The sequence below is a fragment of the Desmodus rotundus genome, chromosome 3, assembly GCF_022682495.2.
Source record: "Desmodus rotundus isolate HL8 chromosome 3, HLdesRot8A.1, whole genome shotgun sequence".
NCBI lineage: Eukaryota > Metazoa > Chordata > Mammalia > Chiroptera > Phyllostomidae > Desmodus > Desmodus rotundus.
The window spans coordinates 176921414-176940997 of NC_071389.1; the positions used below are offsets into that span (position 1 = coordinate 176921414).

The following is a 19584-nucleotide window of genomic DNA, read 5'->3' on the forward strand; positions in this document are numbered from 1 at the left end:
GATGCCTCCTCAAGTTGCATCCATCTTATCCACCTTCTAGACAGCCAGAAGCGGACAGACAGGCAGATGTCAAACTTCTTTGCAAATGCCTCCAGGGCCGAACACCATCCAGCATACTTCCAGAGCACCCCTTAAAAAACTGCCAGATCCATGAAGGAATTAATTTTGAAGTAGGGAGATTTATCACTTACCAAACTATACTAAATTTTAACAGGATGCCCAGGGTCTCATGAGAAATTAGGGTATAATATGAAACTCTTAAAAGGACGACCTGTTTTAGAATATCTATAGAACTGGCTTGCCACAGTGCCTAAAATCCCCAGAGTTAGAGATTTATTCTTTTGGGTTAAGAAACTACTATATTTCCAGTAAAAGGCACTATATTATGCTGAGGGACCAGGGAGAGTTCAATACATATAAGGCAACTTCTAACGTATACAAATGTAAGGCTTACACAAAAAAATAACACTATCGACAGCATAGAAATGTCAAGATTAATAGGCATTTCAGAGGATAGAAGTCTCTGAACATCTTTTGGTAAATTTGTGAGTCAAGAGACTTTTCAGCACCCTAACAAGGCCCAAACAGAACAAGTAAGTTTAGGAGAGGAAGGAGAAGCCACCTAGACTGGCAAGCGAAGCTGCGTGGCAGCTGTGCTGATGGGCCCGGGGTTGCCTGTGTGCAGCAGGTTGGTGCGGAGGGCTTAGAAATGGAGTGACAGGCAACCTGGGAAGAGGAGCAGAAAGTATAAGTAAAACCACGTGTTGCACAATGCAGGCCAAGGACCATGTGAGTGTCATACAGGAAGTGCTACCTCAAGAATCCAGGAACTCTGAGTTCCAGTCCTGCCTCTGCTGCCCTCTAGGCGGGTAACCTTGGGCAGGGACAATGACTCTGGGCCTCCGCTTTCTTAAAGGAGAGGTTGGTGATGTAAGGGCCCTATACAGCATTAAAATGATCACCACTTGAAACTAATAGCTCATGCTCTAGCCAATCCGGAAGAGGTTGTTGGAAGGAGGAGAATGAGTATTTAAGGTGTAAAGTCGTTAGACATGGGAAGACAGGATGTGGGAGCCATTGGTGGAAACAACCTGCCAAATGAAAGAGCAAACATACACATAACTATGGTTTTTATGCAGGCTTTGTTCTAAGTTCTTCACATATATTAAATATTTTCCAAAGAAAGATGTTCTTAAGATTATGAATTGGAAAGCAAAGCAGGAAACAGAATGAAGGTACATGAAGTACTTGGCCTAGGCCTGCACGTAGTAGGCACTCATCATCATCCTTGGCAAACAAAGGATCTCCAGGAAACCTCCCCTTTCTCCTACTACATAGCCACCCTCGACATTCTCAAGTGTAGGCTCTCCCACTCACCCAATCTCCTTCATTTTGTGCACCCACCTTCCCACAGCTGAACAAAACCATCAGAAGGTATGAATGGGGTTCACGGCTCTTCTCAGGGAGCCCCAACCTCGAGTCCCAAGCCTGCATATTCAGTTGAGGATAAGCTAAAGATAAGGGGGTAAGTTTCCTCCTTCTCACTTTCCATCAGCAGAACTCTTTTTGAATGAAGATTTGTTTTATTTGGTTTTACTGGTGGAGGGCAGGAGGGGAGGTAAAGGGCAGAAGTAAGAAAGGAAGCAAAGAAGATAAAATTCAGGAGTTATTTCAGGTCTGGGTTTTGGCACAGGCCGACAGTTTAAGCTGTAACTGTTAAGAAATATAAAAGGCTAAGACTTTTCCTAAAGGCAGAAACAACTGTGACTGGGGCTTGGAATTACAGGTCTCTTAAATTAGCTCCAAAGAACCTGAGCTGATAGCGGAGGAAATGAGCAACGAGTGAGCTGTCATCAGTGTGCTAACATCTACCTGTCAAAACTTTAAGGACAGCTTCTCGTGGGGTGACAACGGACTCTAGGTCTTATACCATTTAGCCAGCAGAGGTCTCTCTTTTACTAATCAATTAAAAAAAAAAAAAAAGTCCCTGTGGGTTGTTCATTTTTATTATCCCTCTTTTCAAGTCTCTTTCAAAAATCAAGTAAATAGTTAATCTTTTGAGTTGCTCAGTAAAAAATGAAGACAAAAATGCTGAACTATTTGAAGAAAATGATGCAGTTTTCACCCCTAAGTTGTACACTTGCTAAGAAGATTCATACCAGTTGTACTGGCAAAGGGCAAAACATGGGCTGGCTCCTAAAACGACAAACAAGAGATTGCCCGCTAAATGAGTGGCGGGGTGGAGCAGAAGTGGCGAGACCGGCTTGTTCAGCCGCCAGTTCAGCAGACAGGCACCCAGCTACGGGGCTTGCATGGGTTCTTCCTTCAAAACCTGAAATTTATCAGTTGTGACTAGTATCTGTTCTGATGGTCCAAGAACGTCATGTCCCCTTCACTTACTGAAAAGCCACATACCCACCAGACCTCTAAAACATTTTTTATATTGTGTGTGTTCGTGAAGAAATATAAAGGTGCAAGCCTAAACTTTCTTTCCCACACCCTATGGGAATGATCCCAATACAAAACTAAGGGTGTTGACTAGAATAAGATAAAAGAAGGTAATAAGCAAGTTTAATTAAAGCTGCTCAAGTCACTCTCTTCAATTACCCAATGGCTTCCCATTGCTCTTGAAGTTAAGTTCAAAATTCCTAATGTGGCTTGAAAGGCCCATTACCATCTGGACCTTACCAACCAACTCACACCACTCGTTCCTGCTGCCCTGGTTCACACCATCCCAGTCATATGCACCTTCTTTTACTTCCTCAAAGTCCTTCCTGATTTGGGGCCTTGGACGTGCTCTGCCTGGATCACCCTTATTCCCCTCCTGTCTTCCACTGGTAATCCCTGCTCAGCCTCCATGTCTCCATTGGAGGGTCATTTCCTTAGGAGTGACTTGCTAGCTTCCATCTCTAGATAAGGCCCCCTATTTCAAACTCTTACAACATGCTGCAGGGCAACCACTACAACACAGGAGACTTTCAGAAAACTGCAGACGGCACTGCATGGGGGATGGATTTTCAAAGGCTCATTTCTTTTGGGTAAACATGGGCTGGCCTGGGGAAAGAGTTTTGATTCCAGACCATGCTGACTCCCTCGGCTGGGCACCTTTGTAGGAACATAAGGCGGAAAACCTGAGCTTCCTTTACAGCACATACGAGGTCTGTCCAGAATGTGTCCAGCCATGTGCTATGAAAAATTGAGACATTTAATGAAGATACTAGAAACATTGTACATAGGACGCCTCAGTCCCCTTCAAAGTAGGCACCTTAGGACCTCACACAGTTCTCCTAATCTCCATCAGCTGTCCCATCATATTTTCATGAATCTCATCGATGGTCTGAAATCCCTTCCCTTTCAAAGGTGATTTTAGTTTTGGGAAAAGCCAGAAGTCACAGGGTGCCAAATCTGGGCTGAGCTACCTGGGTGATTTGATGTTTCACCAAAAAGCTCTGAATCAGATGTGATGCGGGAGCAGGTGCATCGTCGTGATGAAGCTGCCAATCACCAGTTGCACATAGCTGCAGCCTTCTGAATCATCCGAATTGTTTCCACAGAGGAATGTTTAAGCTTAATGCAAAATTTGATGCAGATTCATTGCTCTACTGGCTCAGTCATTTTTAATGCAACAGCCACACAGTACACATGCTCACTTGACAGTGTCTACCGCCTCCACTGACTAGTACAGTGACATTCTCATTGTTCACACATGTGCATTCCAGCCCACTTTCCTTGGCTGCCAGGTTACATTGATGTTGCACAAATCGTTCTCATTATATTAACAATGGCTGGACTTTTTCCGGACAGACCTACCTCATATCCTTCAGAACACAATTATTAAATTCCATTAAATAATTATAGCTGTGATTTTTCTGTCCATCTCCTCAAACTGCCTGTAGCTCCAAGAGGGCAGGGCTCTTGTCAGTCACGTTGAAGAAACAGAGCCTGGCCCTTAGGAGGGTCTCCATGAGTATGCATGCAACAATGAAGCAGAGATTGTTACCACTAAGCAACCACTAAGGCATACTTTCCCATGCTTTTTTTTCTAGGAAGACAATAAAAGTTCACTCTTCAGTCTACACTACTATACTATCTATAATCTTTCTTTGACTCTTGTGAATATGTAGTTTGCAGCCAAAAATCAGTAATCTAGCTCCCCTGGAAAGAAACCTGATCCACAGGGATGGGCTGCGTGAGCCTGACTAGGAAACGAATTACAGAATTGTAAGCCAAAAGGGACCTATAAATCATCTTGTTTAACGTCCCCACTTCACAGGAAATCAAGGATTAGAATTTCCTCATTTGTAAATTGAAGACTGGATGCAATGCTCTCCCATTCTCGGTATTCTGAGATTCTACGATCTGCCCCAGGTCCGTCCCACGGCGAGTGACAGCTCAAGTCTGGTCTGCTATCTTGAAATTTAAAACGCTCTCCCCAGCACTATGTCCTAAGTAACTAAACTACAGGCAGAGAGCTGAGCTGTTGAATTCCAAGCAGAATCCTGGTGTGCCAAATGCCAAAGATCAAGGAATGTGAGGTTTGGGATAATGTTACCACCAGGATCCCATGTGGCAAAAAGATGGAATAGGCTCAATTCTCCATGGTTTGTTAAGATAGCCCTGAGTTAATGGGGTGATATTTATACCTTACTTATGTTCTCTGGAAGCAAGATCATATACCCAAACACACATACTCCTCATAATTCATATAGGGATTTAACAATATTTGGAACGAAATACAGAAAAATGGGAGGAAAATGAATTAGGGAAATGCCTAGTTCTGTTTTAACATCTGAGAAGAGAGACTATGTGAGACACAAAGAGAAACTTATTCTCCATTCAAGAATTTCAAGGATAATTATTTTTTAAACTTGAAATATCTTTATGGGGTTTTTTCATGTTGAAATCCATCATTAAAATATACAACCAATACTTAAATGAAATGAAAGTCTCTTCATAATTCTACTCTCAGGAACTGAAACCAGGTAACCTTCCAGGCTGGTTCTATGCATACACATGGGAATTGTCTTTAATTTTTAAAAAATGCTTTTTTACAAAAACAGAGTCATACTATAAATATTGCTCTGTGCCTGGTTTAATATTATGGACAACTTTTTATATTAATACATATAAAGCTACCTGGGTGTTCTAATAGTTGCAATCTGTGTCATTCTTGGATATACTATAGTTGCTTCAATCAAATAATCAATCCTTTAATCTTGCATCTAAGGGGATGTTGCTGGGTTTACTTTTTTTGCTTCTTTTTTTTTTAATCCTCACCCAAGGATATATTTATTGACTTTTTAATTTTTTTTAGAGAGAGAGAAAGGAAGTGGGGGAGAGAGAGAAAGAGAGAGAAACATCTATGTGAGGGAAACATCAATTGGTTGCCTCTCATCTCCCATATGTGCCCCACCTGGGGATCAAACTCGCAGCCTAGGTGTGTTCCCTGACCTGGAATTGAATCTTCAATCTTTTGGTGCATGGGGCGACACTTCAATCAACTGAACCATCCCACCAGGGCTTTTTTGTTTCTTTTTAAAGTCTAATATGTAACTTCACAATTATCATGCTGGTATATGTATCTTTAGTCTCATGTCTGACCATTTCCCAAAAGTGCATTTGTAGAAAAGGGACTACTGAATCAAAGACTAAACCCACAGTATACAATGTACAATGTACCCAATGTACATTGTATCATCTATGTGTAGTTCTAACCTAACACCATTTATTCCATCATGTACTCTCCCTCTACTGATTTGACATTTCATAATAATCATAGAATAAATTCTATTTGAAGCTTTTAAGAGAATAGAGAACTTGAAGGAAAAGCCAGAATAAGGTCATGATTTTGGAGAATCAGATTATCGGCCAATATTTAGGCATTTAAAAACAGGAATGGATGAGATGTGTGGAAAAAGGTCATTGCTTGCTTTAAGAGGCTGTGCAGGACATTTCTAAGAGCAAAGTAAGGTGATGCTAGTAAGACAAAGATTAAACGGTTTGGATAAGAGAGCTTTGACCCTGAACTTGAAAGGTGGTCATGGCTTCCACACATGCAAACTCCTTGCTTCTCTGGTCACCAGTGAAGCTGGGGAGAAAATCACTCAGCCTTGGATAGAAGGGAGGGAAGCAAAGGTTAAACTATCAGGAAAGGATAATGATCACCTTTGCATGAGTGGCGCTGACTGTAACTCTATTTCCTTAAATTTATGTATATTCTGTGTATAATTTATATCCCAGCAGTCTCAAACTACAACTGAACATAGTTTCACATTTGAGAAGCCTTTTGTATTTCCTTTTCTGAAAATTGTGTTCATAGCCCTTATTTTTTTATTGATTTGTTTGCTTTTGCTCTTTAATTTGTAGACACTCTATTTATTAGGGAAATTAGCCTTTTAATAAATGGGTTGCAAACATTTTCTCCAATTTTCCATTGTGTGTATGGGTGTGAGCATTACTGATTTAGTACCACAAACAAATGTATACCAGGTCCTTTCTGAGATAATTAGAGATGAGCCTTAACTCAACCAAATGCCTTATTTTTTAAAGCGTTTTTTAAAATTGTGGTGAAATGTCATAAACTTTACCATTCTGACCATTTTTTGCAATACATTAACTCTGTTCATTAAATGCCCAATAAAAAACATTTGTTCTCCTTAAGGATAATTAAAAGCAGCATTTAAAAATAAGGAAACTGTTGTGGCCAGGTGGTTCAGTTGGTTAAAGTATTGTCCCAATATGCCAAGGTTGCCAGTTCAATCTCTGGCCAGGGAGCAAGAATCAACTAATGAAAGCATAAATAAGTGGAACAACAAATTAATGTTTTTCTTTCTCTCTCTCAAGTCAATAAATTAAAAAAATTTTCAAAAATGAGAAAACATATTTACAAGGTTAATATTGTGTTGGTTGTGGTTACTTGAGAATCCGAAATACAAACTGGATGTCTCTGTTAATTATATTGTTTGTGAATTATAATGGTTACTCATTATACAGGGGTGGACAAAAACAGATTTACAGTTGTAATACAATCATCAATAAATAATAAAAGGAAAAAAACCTGTTTCGTGTACTCACACCCGTTAGCCTGCTTTTGCCCACCCCGTACACCAGGCCCTGTGCTAAGTCCTGCACATACATCATCTCGCCGAATAGTTTTAATAACCCTAGGAGAGAACTGTAAACACCCTCATCACATAGCCGAAGAAACAGAAGCTTTACCAGGTGAAGTACCTTGCAGTGCAGCAAGTCCCACAAGCACTAAGTTAGGTGACCGCGCCTCAAACCCAAGCAGTCTGATTCCAGAGCCTGAAGTCAAACCACTGGCCCGGTGTCCATCTCCAAGAGGACGGGACCCAGAATCCCGTGTGAGATTGTTCCAGCTAGAATGTGGATGAACTCTAAGTTTTCCAGTGGTTATGTATCTATTTATTTACTATTGTAGTTACACATAATGTAAAATTTACCATTTTACCCATTTTAACTAGAGAGCCCATTGGCACTAAGTGGGCTCACATCACCCCCACGTCACTGGCTGTTCACTCTGCTATGGCAGATTTGGAGTGCAACACGTTTTTATTTTTATGTCATTGAATTTATCAATATTATATTTTATGGATTCTATATTTTGTGTCATACTTAGAAAGATAATTATACTTTTTTAAATCCTCTGAGGTTTCTTCTGCCATGTCTACGGCTCCTTTTTTTTTTTTTTTTTACAGTTCACTCTTAAATCCTTCAGGAATTTATCCTGGTGTAAATGTGAGATAGAAACTTAGATCTGGACATCAAAGGAGAGATCACAGTTAACAGGTTTAGATTTAGAGTCATTCAACTTTTGGTGACAGCTGAAACCAAAGAGAACGTAAGATGGCATTCAACAAAGAGTTTGGACCTTGGGGGATTTGCTTGAACCAAGAGGAAGGTTGCAAGATAAAGAACCTGCGAATCTAGAAAAGGCATTAGTGTGGCAGGAGGAAAACCAAGATGGAGCAATGTCTTGGAAACCCAGGAAATAAGGTAAGCATTGTTCTGGAGGAAAGGGTCAGAGGAGCCCTGCACCCAAAGTCATAGCTTAGTAACCATTCGCATTTTTCACTAAGAATCAGGTTAAAACCAGCAGTTTCTGCTTCACCTTGTTGGGGGGTTTTCCCCTTTTTTCTGTGTTATTACTACAATAGGAACCAGAGAACATAAACTTTGAGAGTTCATGTCACTTTGAGAAAAGTAGTTTGGTCAAGTACAATAGTGGATGAGCATCTTGTGTTGTAATCCTAAAACATTTCAATCCCAGTAGGCAACTCAGAAATGGGAAGCATTTTAGAGCCCCAAATGGACTGAGGGGCTGGATTTTCAAAAGGCTGGCTTTATTCACTCTGTATTCTCACTTGTCCTGGCTTCTAGTAGCTTTCTGTTGCCAGGGCCTGCAGATGAGAACTAGCAGGAGAGCACATGTTTGCCTAAGGCCCAAGTTTTTGAAACTATCTTAATTCTTACACAATCCCGCTAGAGACAAAACCTCCCTGAACAAAAAACTGCTGTTTTCATCCACATTCCCCCAGAAGACCCCAATCCTAGAATTCTACAATAAATAAACATTTATCAAGAACATGCAAAAAAAGATTCAAGATAAAAGTTTCACTTTATTTTTTTTAATGCCAATAGGAATTATATTTGCATCTAGACAAATTCATTTTAAATTCCTATGGGGAAGAAAGGCAAGCAAAAGAAGCCAGAAAAATTCTGAAAAAGGGACCAGTCGGGGTGTGCAGGGTTAGTGTTACCAGCAATTAAAAAATATTCTAAATTTACAGGAATTAAAATAATTTGGTCCTGAGTGCTGAAACTGATAGGACAATGGAATAAAATAGGACAATTAGAACTTACCCGAATTTAGTGTAAAGTTATAAATTTAATATGAAAGGTATAGATTTACTTGCCATCTTTATCATGTTGAGCATTCCCATCCAAGAATATGACACACCTTTTGATCTGCTCATGTCTTCTGTTAGAGATACAATCTCGGAATGAGTACACTGTTCCATCTCTCCACCACCTTCCTGTCTGCTGAAGAGTGGTAGTGAAAGTTTCCTGTGGAAGTTTTGCTTGGGGTCTAAATTTTTTCCCAGAGTCATTCCTAACATACTGGACTTCTAGTCTCTCTGTTTACAAAATCTGGAAAGTGGTGAAGAAGCCTAACTTAATCAGACAGGTATTAGGTGTTGGCAGAATTATTTTTAAAGGTTCTAGTGGCTAAGTTATGGCCTTGATTTAACTTAGGAAGTTCAGATGGCAGCTGGAAGTTACCACCTACTCAGTATTATTAGCCACCAATCTCAAAGATGGAGCTTCAAGTCACCATGGGTGTCGGTCTTGAATAACAAGGTCCAACAGAAATATAATGCAAGTCACATCTGTAAATTACTAGGTTCTAGTAACCACTCTAAAAAAAGTAAAAAGAAACAGATGGAATTAAATTTAATATTTTAAACTAACATTTCAAAAGTATGATCATTTCAACATCCAATCAATACAAAAGTTATTAATGAAGTTATTTAACATAGTTTTACACGAATTCTTGGAAACCTGGTGTAAATTCCACCCAGCACATCTCAGTTGGGACTGGCCACATCTGAGTGCTCGACAGCCACAGACAGTTTCGGCTGCTACATTGGACAGTGCAACTCTGGAAGAGGGTCATGAGCAAGGAAAACTGCTTCATTTAGTAGACATCCAGAAACTCCCAGGTTGGAAAGACAGTATCTCAAGGGTCTGGAACAGACTTTAAAAATCACGAGTCCTGACACCCATCTGACTGACTGTTCAGTCTTTTCTACAACGTCCTTATCAAGGGATCGCCCAGACGAGTGCTGGGCTCGCACTTGCAGGCACGATGAGCTCACTGTTTCCTGAAGCTAGCCAGTCTATTTGGGGACAATCTTAACTCAAAAAATTCCTTACTAAGGGCACAAGCAGGTCGGCTCGTGGCGGTCTGAGAAGCTCAGTTGGGTTGTGCTAGCCTTAAGGAGTGAGTTGGTTGGGCTAGGAAGCATTGGGGGGATTAAGAACTAAAAAGTGGGTGGGGGCAGTTTGATAGGAACTGTTAGACGGAAGGCTGAGGCTGGACATCTGGTTCAAACCCTCGGCTACACCGCAACAACAGACACAGACCCCCCCCCCCACACACACACAAACTATGTAGATAGGCCAACTTCGCCAATCTGGAGAGAAATGGATTTGGAACATAATTTAAAACATGATAAACTTTTTAAAAATTCACCGTAAAGTAAAACCTAATTGGTTTATAATTAATGAAGGATATCATATGTATTAGGCCTGTATTATAAATAACATTATCCTAAATCTTAAAGTACTTTATCAAAGGAATTAATTTTCAGACCCAGGAGTCAAAGACACTTTCAAAGTCATTCCCTCTCTCGATTTTGTTTTAACCTTTTCTTCACACAAAAGCACTCTCGAAAGCAGAGACAGAAAACTTGTTTCAAAAAATTCAGTAAAAATGACACCGACTGCCTGAGTTATGATGAATTCTGACTGGGTGGCTTCTGAAATAACACTCCCCCTCCCCCGTATTTGCATTTCTTGTTTCTTTTTTTTTCTTTTTTTTTTCTTGGTAGCGAGGTGTTCTTTTCCGGGCCACCTTCACCCTCCCGCCTTCCCCAGCTCTACCTTTCCAAGGCAGGGGAAGGTGCATCCTCGCCAGAGCTCCTGCCGGCGCCTCCCCAGTACCTCTGCCCAGCGGCCGGCGAAACGGCGCAGCCTAGACACCCATTAACGTTTCTACTACATCTCTGGCTCCGCCAGAGCGTCCCCCGGCTGCTGACCGTGGCCCCACACTCCCCACCCGCCCGTACACTGAGAAACGCACTTGGGGGTAACATTTTGGAACAGAAGCTCCGCCCACCCGCTTCCCTCCCGCCTCCACAAAACCACTAAACACCCCACTTTGGTCCGCCGAAGCGGGTCTTGTCACACGATCTGGGGTACCGTACTTTTTTGAAGAAAACAAGCATCCAAAAAAAAAAAATTCAAACTACACTCCCCGGCCAATGGGGGAGAAGCGGGCGGTGGGCGGAGGAAGCGCGCGGCGGGCGGGGCGCGCGGGGGCTGTTACCGCCGGGGGCTTGTAAAAAACGCGGCGGGCGCCGGGTTTGGGGCTTTTTTTCCTCCGAAACCAGTTCGAGCGCGAGACTCCGCCTGTAGCTGCAGCCTCGCGGATCCACCTTAAATCTTCAGTGGACTCAGCGCAGGGGTCAGTGGGCGCAGCCAATGCCAATCAAGTTTACAACCACCAGCACGGGAGGGAAAAAAACGAGAGGAAAAAAACAATCTTCAAGTTCTCCCGTCCGCACACACGCACGGTCACACGGACGCACGCACACACTTACACAAGCACACAAAAGGAAGGAGGGGGTGGGGGGCAGGCGGGCGCGCGCGCGCGAGGGAGAGGAAATGTTTGCAAAATGCTGGCTGGAGGCTTGGTGCCCGTGGCTTGAGCGCTCGGGGAAAGCGCGCGGGAAGCGCGGCCCGGCCCGAACGCCATGATGGTGGCCGCGGTTTGGAGCCCATTTTCTGGCGGGGGAGCTGCAGTGATGCAATCCCCCGGCCCCGGGCCTGGCTGCGTGCCTCCTCCCTGCTTTTTCTTCACCTTCCTTTCGAGGCGCCTCGACGTTTCGCGCCCAACACGCAGAGATTTCTTTTACTTTCCGATTCTTGCCTACTCTGTCCCCACGCGAAACTGGCCTGGTACGCGGGTGTGGGAGACACAGAGAGAGACGAATTTACGTGGAAACACTACACTTTCGGTTCTGCGGGATCTGAGGCTCACCCCACCCCCACGCGAGCCCAGATCCCCGAGGTTCTTCCCCCCAGGGTGGTTCTAGCACAACCGTGGTTCTTCCCCCTACCCCCACCTCCCCTTCGCTTCCAGGATTTTCACCTTCAATTTGCTCGGGAGGGAGGGGAGCGGGATTAGGGTGTGGCTCAGGTGAAAGAAATGATAACTCTTTTTTAAAAATTAGTACTCTGGGAAACAGATCGGGAGAGCCTAGATGAACTTTTAAATCACTTTTCAACATAAAAAAAAAGCTTATGAAGAACAAGTGTCGACGCTAAGAATGAAGATGAGATGGCGAAGCAGCATTCCACGGCTGCCGGGAAAGGTCGCTCCGCGCGGCCGGGCGGTGGACGCACAGTGGCCACAAAGGCCGCCCTTGCTCCGCTCCCTTTCTGTTGATTTCCAGGGTCCCCTCCGTCCCCCAACCGTAACCCCTGCACCCACATTTTCCTAGTGCCTCCCTGGCTCACCCCCGCGCTGAGCAGCTGGGGATGCGACTGGGGGGACTTCGCAGAGAGGGTAGAGGGGGGAGGTCACCCCCGCGAGCGAGCGGCAGTGGCGCTCGGCCCTCCTGCGCACCGCCGAGGCCCTCCGCGCCGCCGGCGAGCCGGGAAGCCTTTCGAAATGCGCGGGGCTGCGGGTCATTGGAGCCCGGGTGGGGGTGGGAGCGGGCTGCTGTTCTGGAGGATCGACGGATTCTGAAAGGTTCTCCCTTTCGCTCAAGTCCCCCCACCGTTCTGGAGTTGGCAGAGCACTGATGGGGAGCGTCTATTTGTGGAGAGGGATGCGGGACTTTCGCTTCCTTCTCAGCCCGGAGGAGAGATGATGAGGGAGGCAAGTTTCTGAGAAACCGCCCAGCTCCGTTGCGCTCGCGGAGGCGCAGCCGACCTCTGCGGCCTGCGGGCGCCCCGGGCGCGGGTACTGCGCACAGCCTCCCGCGCGGTGCGCGACCTCGGGAGCTGCACGTTTCAAACCTGGGGCCAGACCTGGTCTTTCCGTCCCCGAGCGCCCGCCTGCCCGACTCCGCCACTGCCGCGGCGGGCGAACGCGGGGCTGAAGTGTAGTTTAGAGAGACGACGGCGCAGTGGCCAGGGGAGCAGGGCAGGGCGTGGCTGTCGCCAGTGGCCGGGTCCCCTTAGAGGGACGCTCGCAGCCGGCGACGGAGTCCTGGACCCCGGAGAGGACGCTCCGAATCGCGGGGACGAATTTGGAGACTTGACACAGAAGTGTAATGGATCCACTCGGCAACTTGGGGACTGCGTTCCTGTGAACGTGCCTAGCGCGGCGAGCATCCACTGCTTCCTGGCCCAGCACTCCTAAAACGCAATCTCTAAAAATTCACATTAAAGATGCCTATGTAGGAAAGAAAAAATGGGGTACATGCAACAATTAAGGGGATTTTTTCCTGTTAGAGACACTTTAAAGTACCCTTTTTGCCCAGAGAATCTTTATTTCATTATTTCCTGACTCTCCCTCCACTCCTTCTTCCCCGTTTTGAATTGTTTTTCTTGCTTTCTCAGTGTCTTCCTGAAAAACGCTCTGTTTGCGTCTTTTGAACAAAATCACAAAAACACCTTTCAGTCTTTAATTAAAATAATACCTACTTGGAAAAGGCAGGCTAGCTAGCAAAGGACCTACTTTTCACCTCTCCCTTCCCGGCAGTTGGTACAGAGTCAACCTTACTTTAAAAAAGAAAAAAAACTGCAACTTCGGGTCTAAATTAGCTGAAAATACCTTGTTTAGAGCTCCTTTGGGGTGCAACAATTTGAGGAAAACAGTTTAACTCAAATTCAGATTTTTGCGATTTAACCATTTCCAGTTTCCTAGAAAAAATAATTTACTTTTACATATTAACCACATTTTTAAGGGAATGTAGAATTACATGATTTTAGTAAATCTGACTTTCAAATATCTTATTTTCCCCCTTATTTAACTAAAAATAATCTCTCTCTGCTATGTGAATATGGGGGACCCAAAGCCCTTAGATTTTGTGTTTAGATTAACCAGTTTTGGGTTGTGTAAATTATTATTACCAGGAAATTCAGAAATTTAGGAATTTCTGTATGACGACCAGTTTAATTTGAATACCTGTTTTATCTAAATTAGTGTGGAATGCACATCAATTTCTTAAAAACCTATATATCTGAATATTTTGCACAAGAGGTGTAGATTAGATGGTCTGAGCAATTGCTCTAATTCCTCACACTTGGCATGTGTAAATAGAAAATTTAGAAAGTCACCAATGTTACTTTCATTTTCAATCCTGCAAATGTGTGATCAGTGTACACTTATGTAAGAATTTTCGGTTCTGACACATTCATATCCTAGAAGACATAAATATTTAACTAATGGAGATCTGACAATATTTATACGAAAATGTGGCTTTTCCACTTCATACTTCTACAGTTTTATCCACCCACACAGAACTAAGTGGAAAATAGTGACTACTACATTCAGACCCACAGAAACATCTGAGCTGTGGGCCTGAATCACCTAGATTACTTACCACTTCACACTATGTTTGTGGAAATATGACTAAAATGCCAGGTTGAATACCTCCAGCTTAGTAAAAGCACATTACATACACTTCAATTCAATGAATAGCTATGGAAGTTTTCTTTATTGATTGTTTGATATGTAACAATAATTGGCATCTTTTTCACACATTACAAAAAATTATACTTGGCTCAGTATGCAACCTTTTAAGCACAGCCATATTATTTAAAGAAGGGGGAAAATCTATTCTACCCAATACAGCATTTACAAATGCACAAAACATGCCACTTTGGCTTGTATATTGTCTAGATTAAAAAAAAATCTTTTTAACATAAATAAGTTAGTATAATTTTCAGTGTCTTTACAGAGTTATGTACACAGGTACACTTCAAAGGGTTTTGTTTAATACACAGGCAATGTAAAAATACTGTTTAAAGATGTAGTATCCATTTCACTTATACCATATTGTCTTTTTTCTATACACATTTTCCTCTTAAAACACCACTTTCCTTTGGGCAAATTAACAAATAGAGAATCTTTAAATTTAAAATTATTTCATTATTTGTTATGTGTAGTTGCATACAGATCTTTATTTTGACTGTGTCTATACAGCCCAAAGCAAAAAGAAAATCGGAAGTTTTCTCAATAAATCTAATAAAAATTAGATGGTCAATTTGAGCATTCAGAACTCCCCCCATTTTTTTTGCCCAGAATTATCTGGAGTGATTACCTAACTGCTGAATAATGAACTGGTAAATTCCAAATTTAAGGGGGCCTGGAGGGGGGCACTGAGGACAGTTTGTTGTTGTTGTTAAAAAAAAAAGAGCTATTTGCTGCTACATAATGGAATTAGCAGAGCTCCCAAATGAGAAATAGCCTCCTGTAAAAATATAGGGATTATTTGTAGTCAGTGTTAAAATTTGAATGATTTTTAAAATAAAGTATCAGTTTTCACTGAAAGGGACATTACATCTTTAAAGAAAATTCAAACCCTTTCCCTAAACTGCTTCTCTTTATGCAAGTCAAATATTTTTCTCCTTGCTCTAAATGGAGGCAAGCTCTTCACATCCCCACGCCAATTCCTTAGCCCCACCCTCCCTTCCCGTCCCGTCCCCAAAGTTTATGTGCTACATAAAAGGTAAAAACTATATACACAGGTAGTACAATGAAGCAAATAAGGAAAAACCTAATTGCACAATGCTACATCCAATGCTTTAGAGGCAGATCATTTAAGAACGCCTAAAATTTTAGTGTTATTGTGTTGTTCCTTTTCAGTGCTTATACAAGACGTCCAGCGATATGGAGTCAGCGATATGTATTTAAAATTTTCAATTCATATTTTCCTTGCTTCATCAAGCTGTGGGGTATCTGATACACAAGGAAACATACTCTCAATTCTGCAAGAGAAACAGAGGAAAGAATTAGGAGAAATGCCCTAGAATAACATTACCAATACAATAATTATTTTGTCACTTAGTTGGGAAATACCTGAGTGATGGAAAACAGGTACTAAACATTATGACAACAGTCATTTCTACCCAATGTTCCCCTCACTGGATTTTTACTCTTCTCTCTGTGTAGATACTTTTATCTACAGCACTGGTTCTCAACAGTGGGCAACTTTGTACCCCAGGGGATATTTGGCAATATTTAGACATTTTTGGTTGGCATACTAGGGGAAGGGGGGGCTGCTGGTATCTAGTGGGAGAGGCCAAGGATGCTGCCAAACACTACAATGCACAGGACAACCTCCCACAACAAAGAATTATTTGCCTCAAAATGTCAGTAGTGTAGAGGTCGAGAAATCCTGGTCTTGCGAATCAGGGTCAAAGATGGTGAGAAAGAAGAGACAGGAAAATTAAGAAACTGTATCACTTAAAGAGTAGCAAAATTTTCTAAATTTGCAAAACAATGTAAAACATAGTTCTCCAAAAAATTTGTTAACATTTTTTTTTCAAAATATTCTAGTTTCTTAGTCATATGCAGAAAATACACATGAATGCTTCTGCACAGGGCTTTACTGCTATTTCTAGTATTCGCTGAACTGGCACATTTACTAACAAATGCCTCTCTATGTCAGGATAAGACGGAGTCATCTGATGAGTTAGGCCACAAGGCACAAACCAACAACAGCTGCAGGTGGTAAGGTTGTATCAGAACAATTTTTCACCCAATTTCCCCACTTCATATACAGCTGTAATACAGAGGTGCTATAGTGCTATTTTGTACAAGGTCTGAAGAATATCAGATGTACGTGAAGAATTTGTCATAAGTCATAGATATGACATTATGATTTAAAAATACACCACACTTGAATGCCACCTTAATCCTTGTGTTCCTTATTTTTAATTTTTATAAACAAGGGATTTTAAAAGTTAGTAGCACCGTCTATTAAGATTTCTTTATATTGTAGGCGATTAGCCTATATAGAGGGGCCAGGGGAGAGAAGTCACAGCCTGTTCAGGGTAGACGTACCCTGGCCAGCCCTGATGTCTGCTACCCATTTCCCCTACAAATAACCCAATGGTCCTGTTGTGGCATGATTAGCATACACACGCTGACCTGTTTCTGGATTGCTGACTCTGGCAGAATTAATTTAACTTCTGCTTTGCAATTGCAGTGTTATCAGAACTTCTGAGGAACCTTAGGGTTTTGTTTGTTTGCTTGTGTTTTTGAGCTTTCTATTTTGTTTTGTTTTTTAATATGCAGCTTCCTTCTGTCCCCCAAACTTACCAGAAAACAAGGAAAATGACAGTTTATGAAAATGATAAAGATAAAAGAACACAACATACCTCTTTTTGCATTTTTAACCATTTGATTAACAAAATATGAGCCAACTGCACCCAGTTTCCCACAAAATTTAAATGTAATCGTTTATTTGCCATTTTTCCATGTATGGCCCAGAATATGCTGACTCAACTTGAACCCTCTGGGAAACAAATTCTCATGAAGTGGGTCTGAGAGGCATACCCCGCGGTGGTGTTCAGATGAGGAAAGAACCTATTGTTCCCAACATGTTTTGGTGGGACTCACAAGAAACTGACCTACCTCCCCACAGGGCCCTGGTTACAAGTACTTGCCTGGGACACTTGCTCTAGTCATTTCGTGTTTCAAGGGAAAATGACCTCAGGATATGGAAACTGAAGAAATACAGTATCCCCAGCCTCCCAGCCTCCCCCCATTCCTTTTTTTTTTTTTTTTTGACTTCACAAAATATAAACAAAAACCCACAAGCTCTACTCTGCCAGCAACCACTAACATCGGGTGTCCGGGGTCTGAAAGCTCCCGAGTTCCTGCAGCCCAATTTGGGTGCCAGTTACTTGGTCCTGGTCATCAACCCACCGAGCAGTTTACGTTTGACGTCTTCTGAGGCCCGGTTTCTTGGGCGTCTGCTCCACTGAACCCGCGTTCGGGGAATTATCTGAAACATTTTCTTCTGTTCTGTTGGCTCTTTTGTTTTGAGAAGAGGCATCTAAGGACAAGAGGGAATTTTTAAAAAGAACACACACAAACAATCTTTATTAGAAAAAACAATAGCTGGCAGAGGTTGGCTCAACAGTCAGGGGATGAAAAACCCACCACATCCACCCACATTGGACCCGTCATTCCGAGTGGCCTTTAAGGTCACAAAATGAGGTTGTTTTCACATAACAGACACTGTTTGCTACGCCCCAAAGCGCTCTCTCCAAAGCGTTGAGGGAGGCCACTGATAAACATCCCAACGTTGTCACATACCTACCGCCGGCTAGACAGAAGGATCTGCGATGTTTTCGGTTAGTAAAATTATCAGATAAAACAATCTCAGGCTTCTGACTTACAAATCACACACAGACAAGCAGTCAGGTAGCACTCACAACCTAGATTACGAAAGTTCGCTCCCAAGAAGCTGCATCAGGATACGCTGAAAAGAAAGCTGATGAGTTAAGCCCTGCAAGCAGGCAAGGCGGTGCCCCAGACAAACAGACATTTTATGGTTTTGAGAGGGTCATTACCGTCTGTTGCAGGTCGCTTCCGTATCCCAGTGCACGGCTCCGCTAAGCCCGTCTGGCTGTTGGATGCATCAGTTTTTTGGTCTACCAAGTGTGTATCCTCTGAGTTGGCCTGAGACCCAATTAGTGGCCCCGACTGGCGGTTCCCGCGGACATCCTGGCTCTCCTGCGCGGGCACCTTGCAGGCGCCTTTGGGTGGCCGCGGGGGTCTGTAGTAGAATTCGGGCAAGCTGCCCTTTTCCACCTCCTGCCATTCGTATTTGCCCTCTAGGGGCCTGTGATTCTGAAAATCAAAATTCCACTTGCGCTGGCTTGCCTCTTCCATGTCTCGGCAGTGCTTCTCCAAGTCCCGGGTTAACTCTTCGTGATTCACGGGGCCGAAAAGGTTTCTACAGGCGGAGGGCTTAGGGTACTCCGCCTGCCTGGCGTCCATCCGCTCCAAGCTCGGGCTCCCGTTAGACACTCGTACGTTTGACATCTTCCTCCCAGGTCTTTACGACCGCCTCTCGCGCGCTCTCGGAAAACAAAACCGAACAAAACAAAACGCCCCGACCCAGCCCGAACTCCACTTATAAAGCCTGCGACTGCCCTGGGAGCCAAGAGAAACAAACCCCAACAAGTAACTGGCGCGTCAGGAGCGCGCTAGGTCTGGGGAGGGGGTGAGGGCCAAGCAGCCCAATGTCTCCGCGGATCAAGTGTACCAGGAGCGGGAGGGCGGGGAGGGGAGGGGAGCGGCAAGAGGCGGGGGTGGCAAAGGCAGTCCAAGTCCAGGCTGGTGCAAGCCCGCGCGTCCCGCGAACCGAGCGGCTCTCCAAACCTTTCCGGCGTCAGAGTCGCGGAGGGGCGAAAAAGTGGGGAGAGGGGAAGAGAAGAATAACACCCCGAAAAGACGAGCCCCCTTTTCTTAGTTGCCCAATATGGCGGTGGAAGGGAGGCTGACGAAGAAGAAAATGATTGACACTGCAAGTCTATTTAAACAGAGGTGGAGATCCATTGGTCGTGGCGCCGGGAGCCGCCCCGCCGAGGCTGGCGAGCGCGGCCTTAAGGTGGCCCCGGCGCGATCCCGCCGTCTCCCCGCCTCCGCGAGCGCGCCGACTACGTGAGCGCCGCCGGGAGATTGGCTGGTCGCGTGATTGCTGTAGGTGCACCGCTGCCAACAAACCTGCTCCGGCTGGCCTCGGAGAAATTAAAAATAAGACAAACAAACTAGCCAAACGGCTGGAAAGGTGGGGAGGGGCCTGGCCA

The 19584-nt window shown here is 43.7% G+C and overlaps 1 protein-coding gene across 1 annotated transcript; it reads right to left on the reverse strand.

Moving 5' to 3' along the window:
- Window positions 1–14455: 14455 nt before the first annotated feature.
- CDKN1B (cyclin dependent kinase inhibitor 1B) lies at window positions 14456–19360 on the reverse strand. Its single transcript, XM_024575751.4, has 3 exons — window positions 18343–19360; window positions 17693–17822; window positions 14456–15747 (listed from the first exon to the last, which is right to left on the reverse strand). Exons 1-2 carry the CDS (start codon window positions 18815–18817, stop codon window positions 17701–17703), a joined length of 597 nt encoding a protein of 198 aa, XP_024431519.1. The 5' UTR covers window positions 18818–19360; the 3' UTR covers window positions 14456–15747; window positions 17693–17700.
- Between the last annotated feature and the right edge of the window lie 224 nt (window positions 19361–19584).

Coding starts and splice junctions, on each gene's coding strand:
- CDKN1B (XM_024575751.4), bottom strand. CDS start 18,817: ATGTCAAACGTACGAGTGTCTAACGGGAGCCCGAGCTTGGAGCGGATG. Junction 17,823..18,342: donor GAAGCGACCTGCAACAGACG/GTAATGACCCTC, acceptor TCTTGTCCTTAG/ATGCCTCTTCTCAAAACAAA.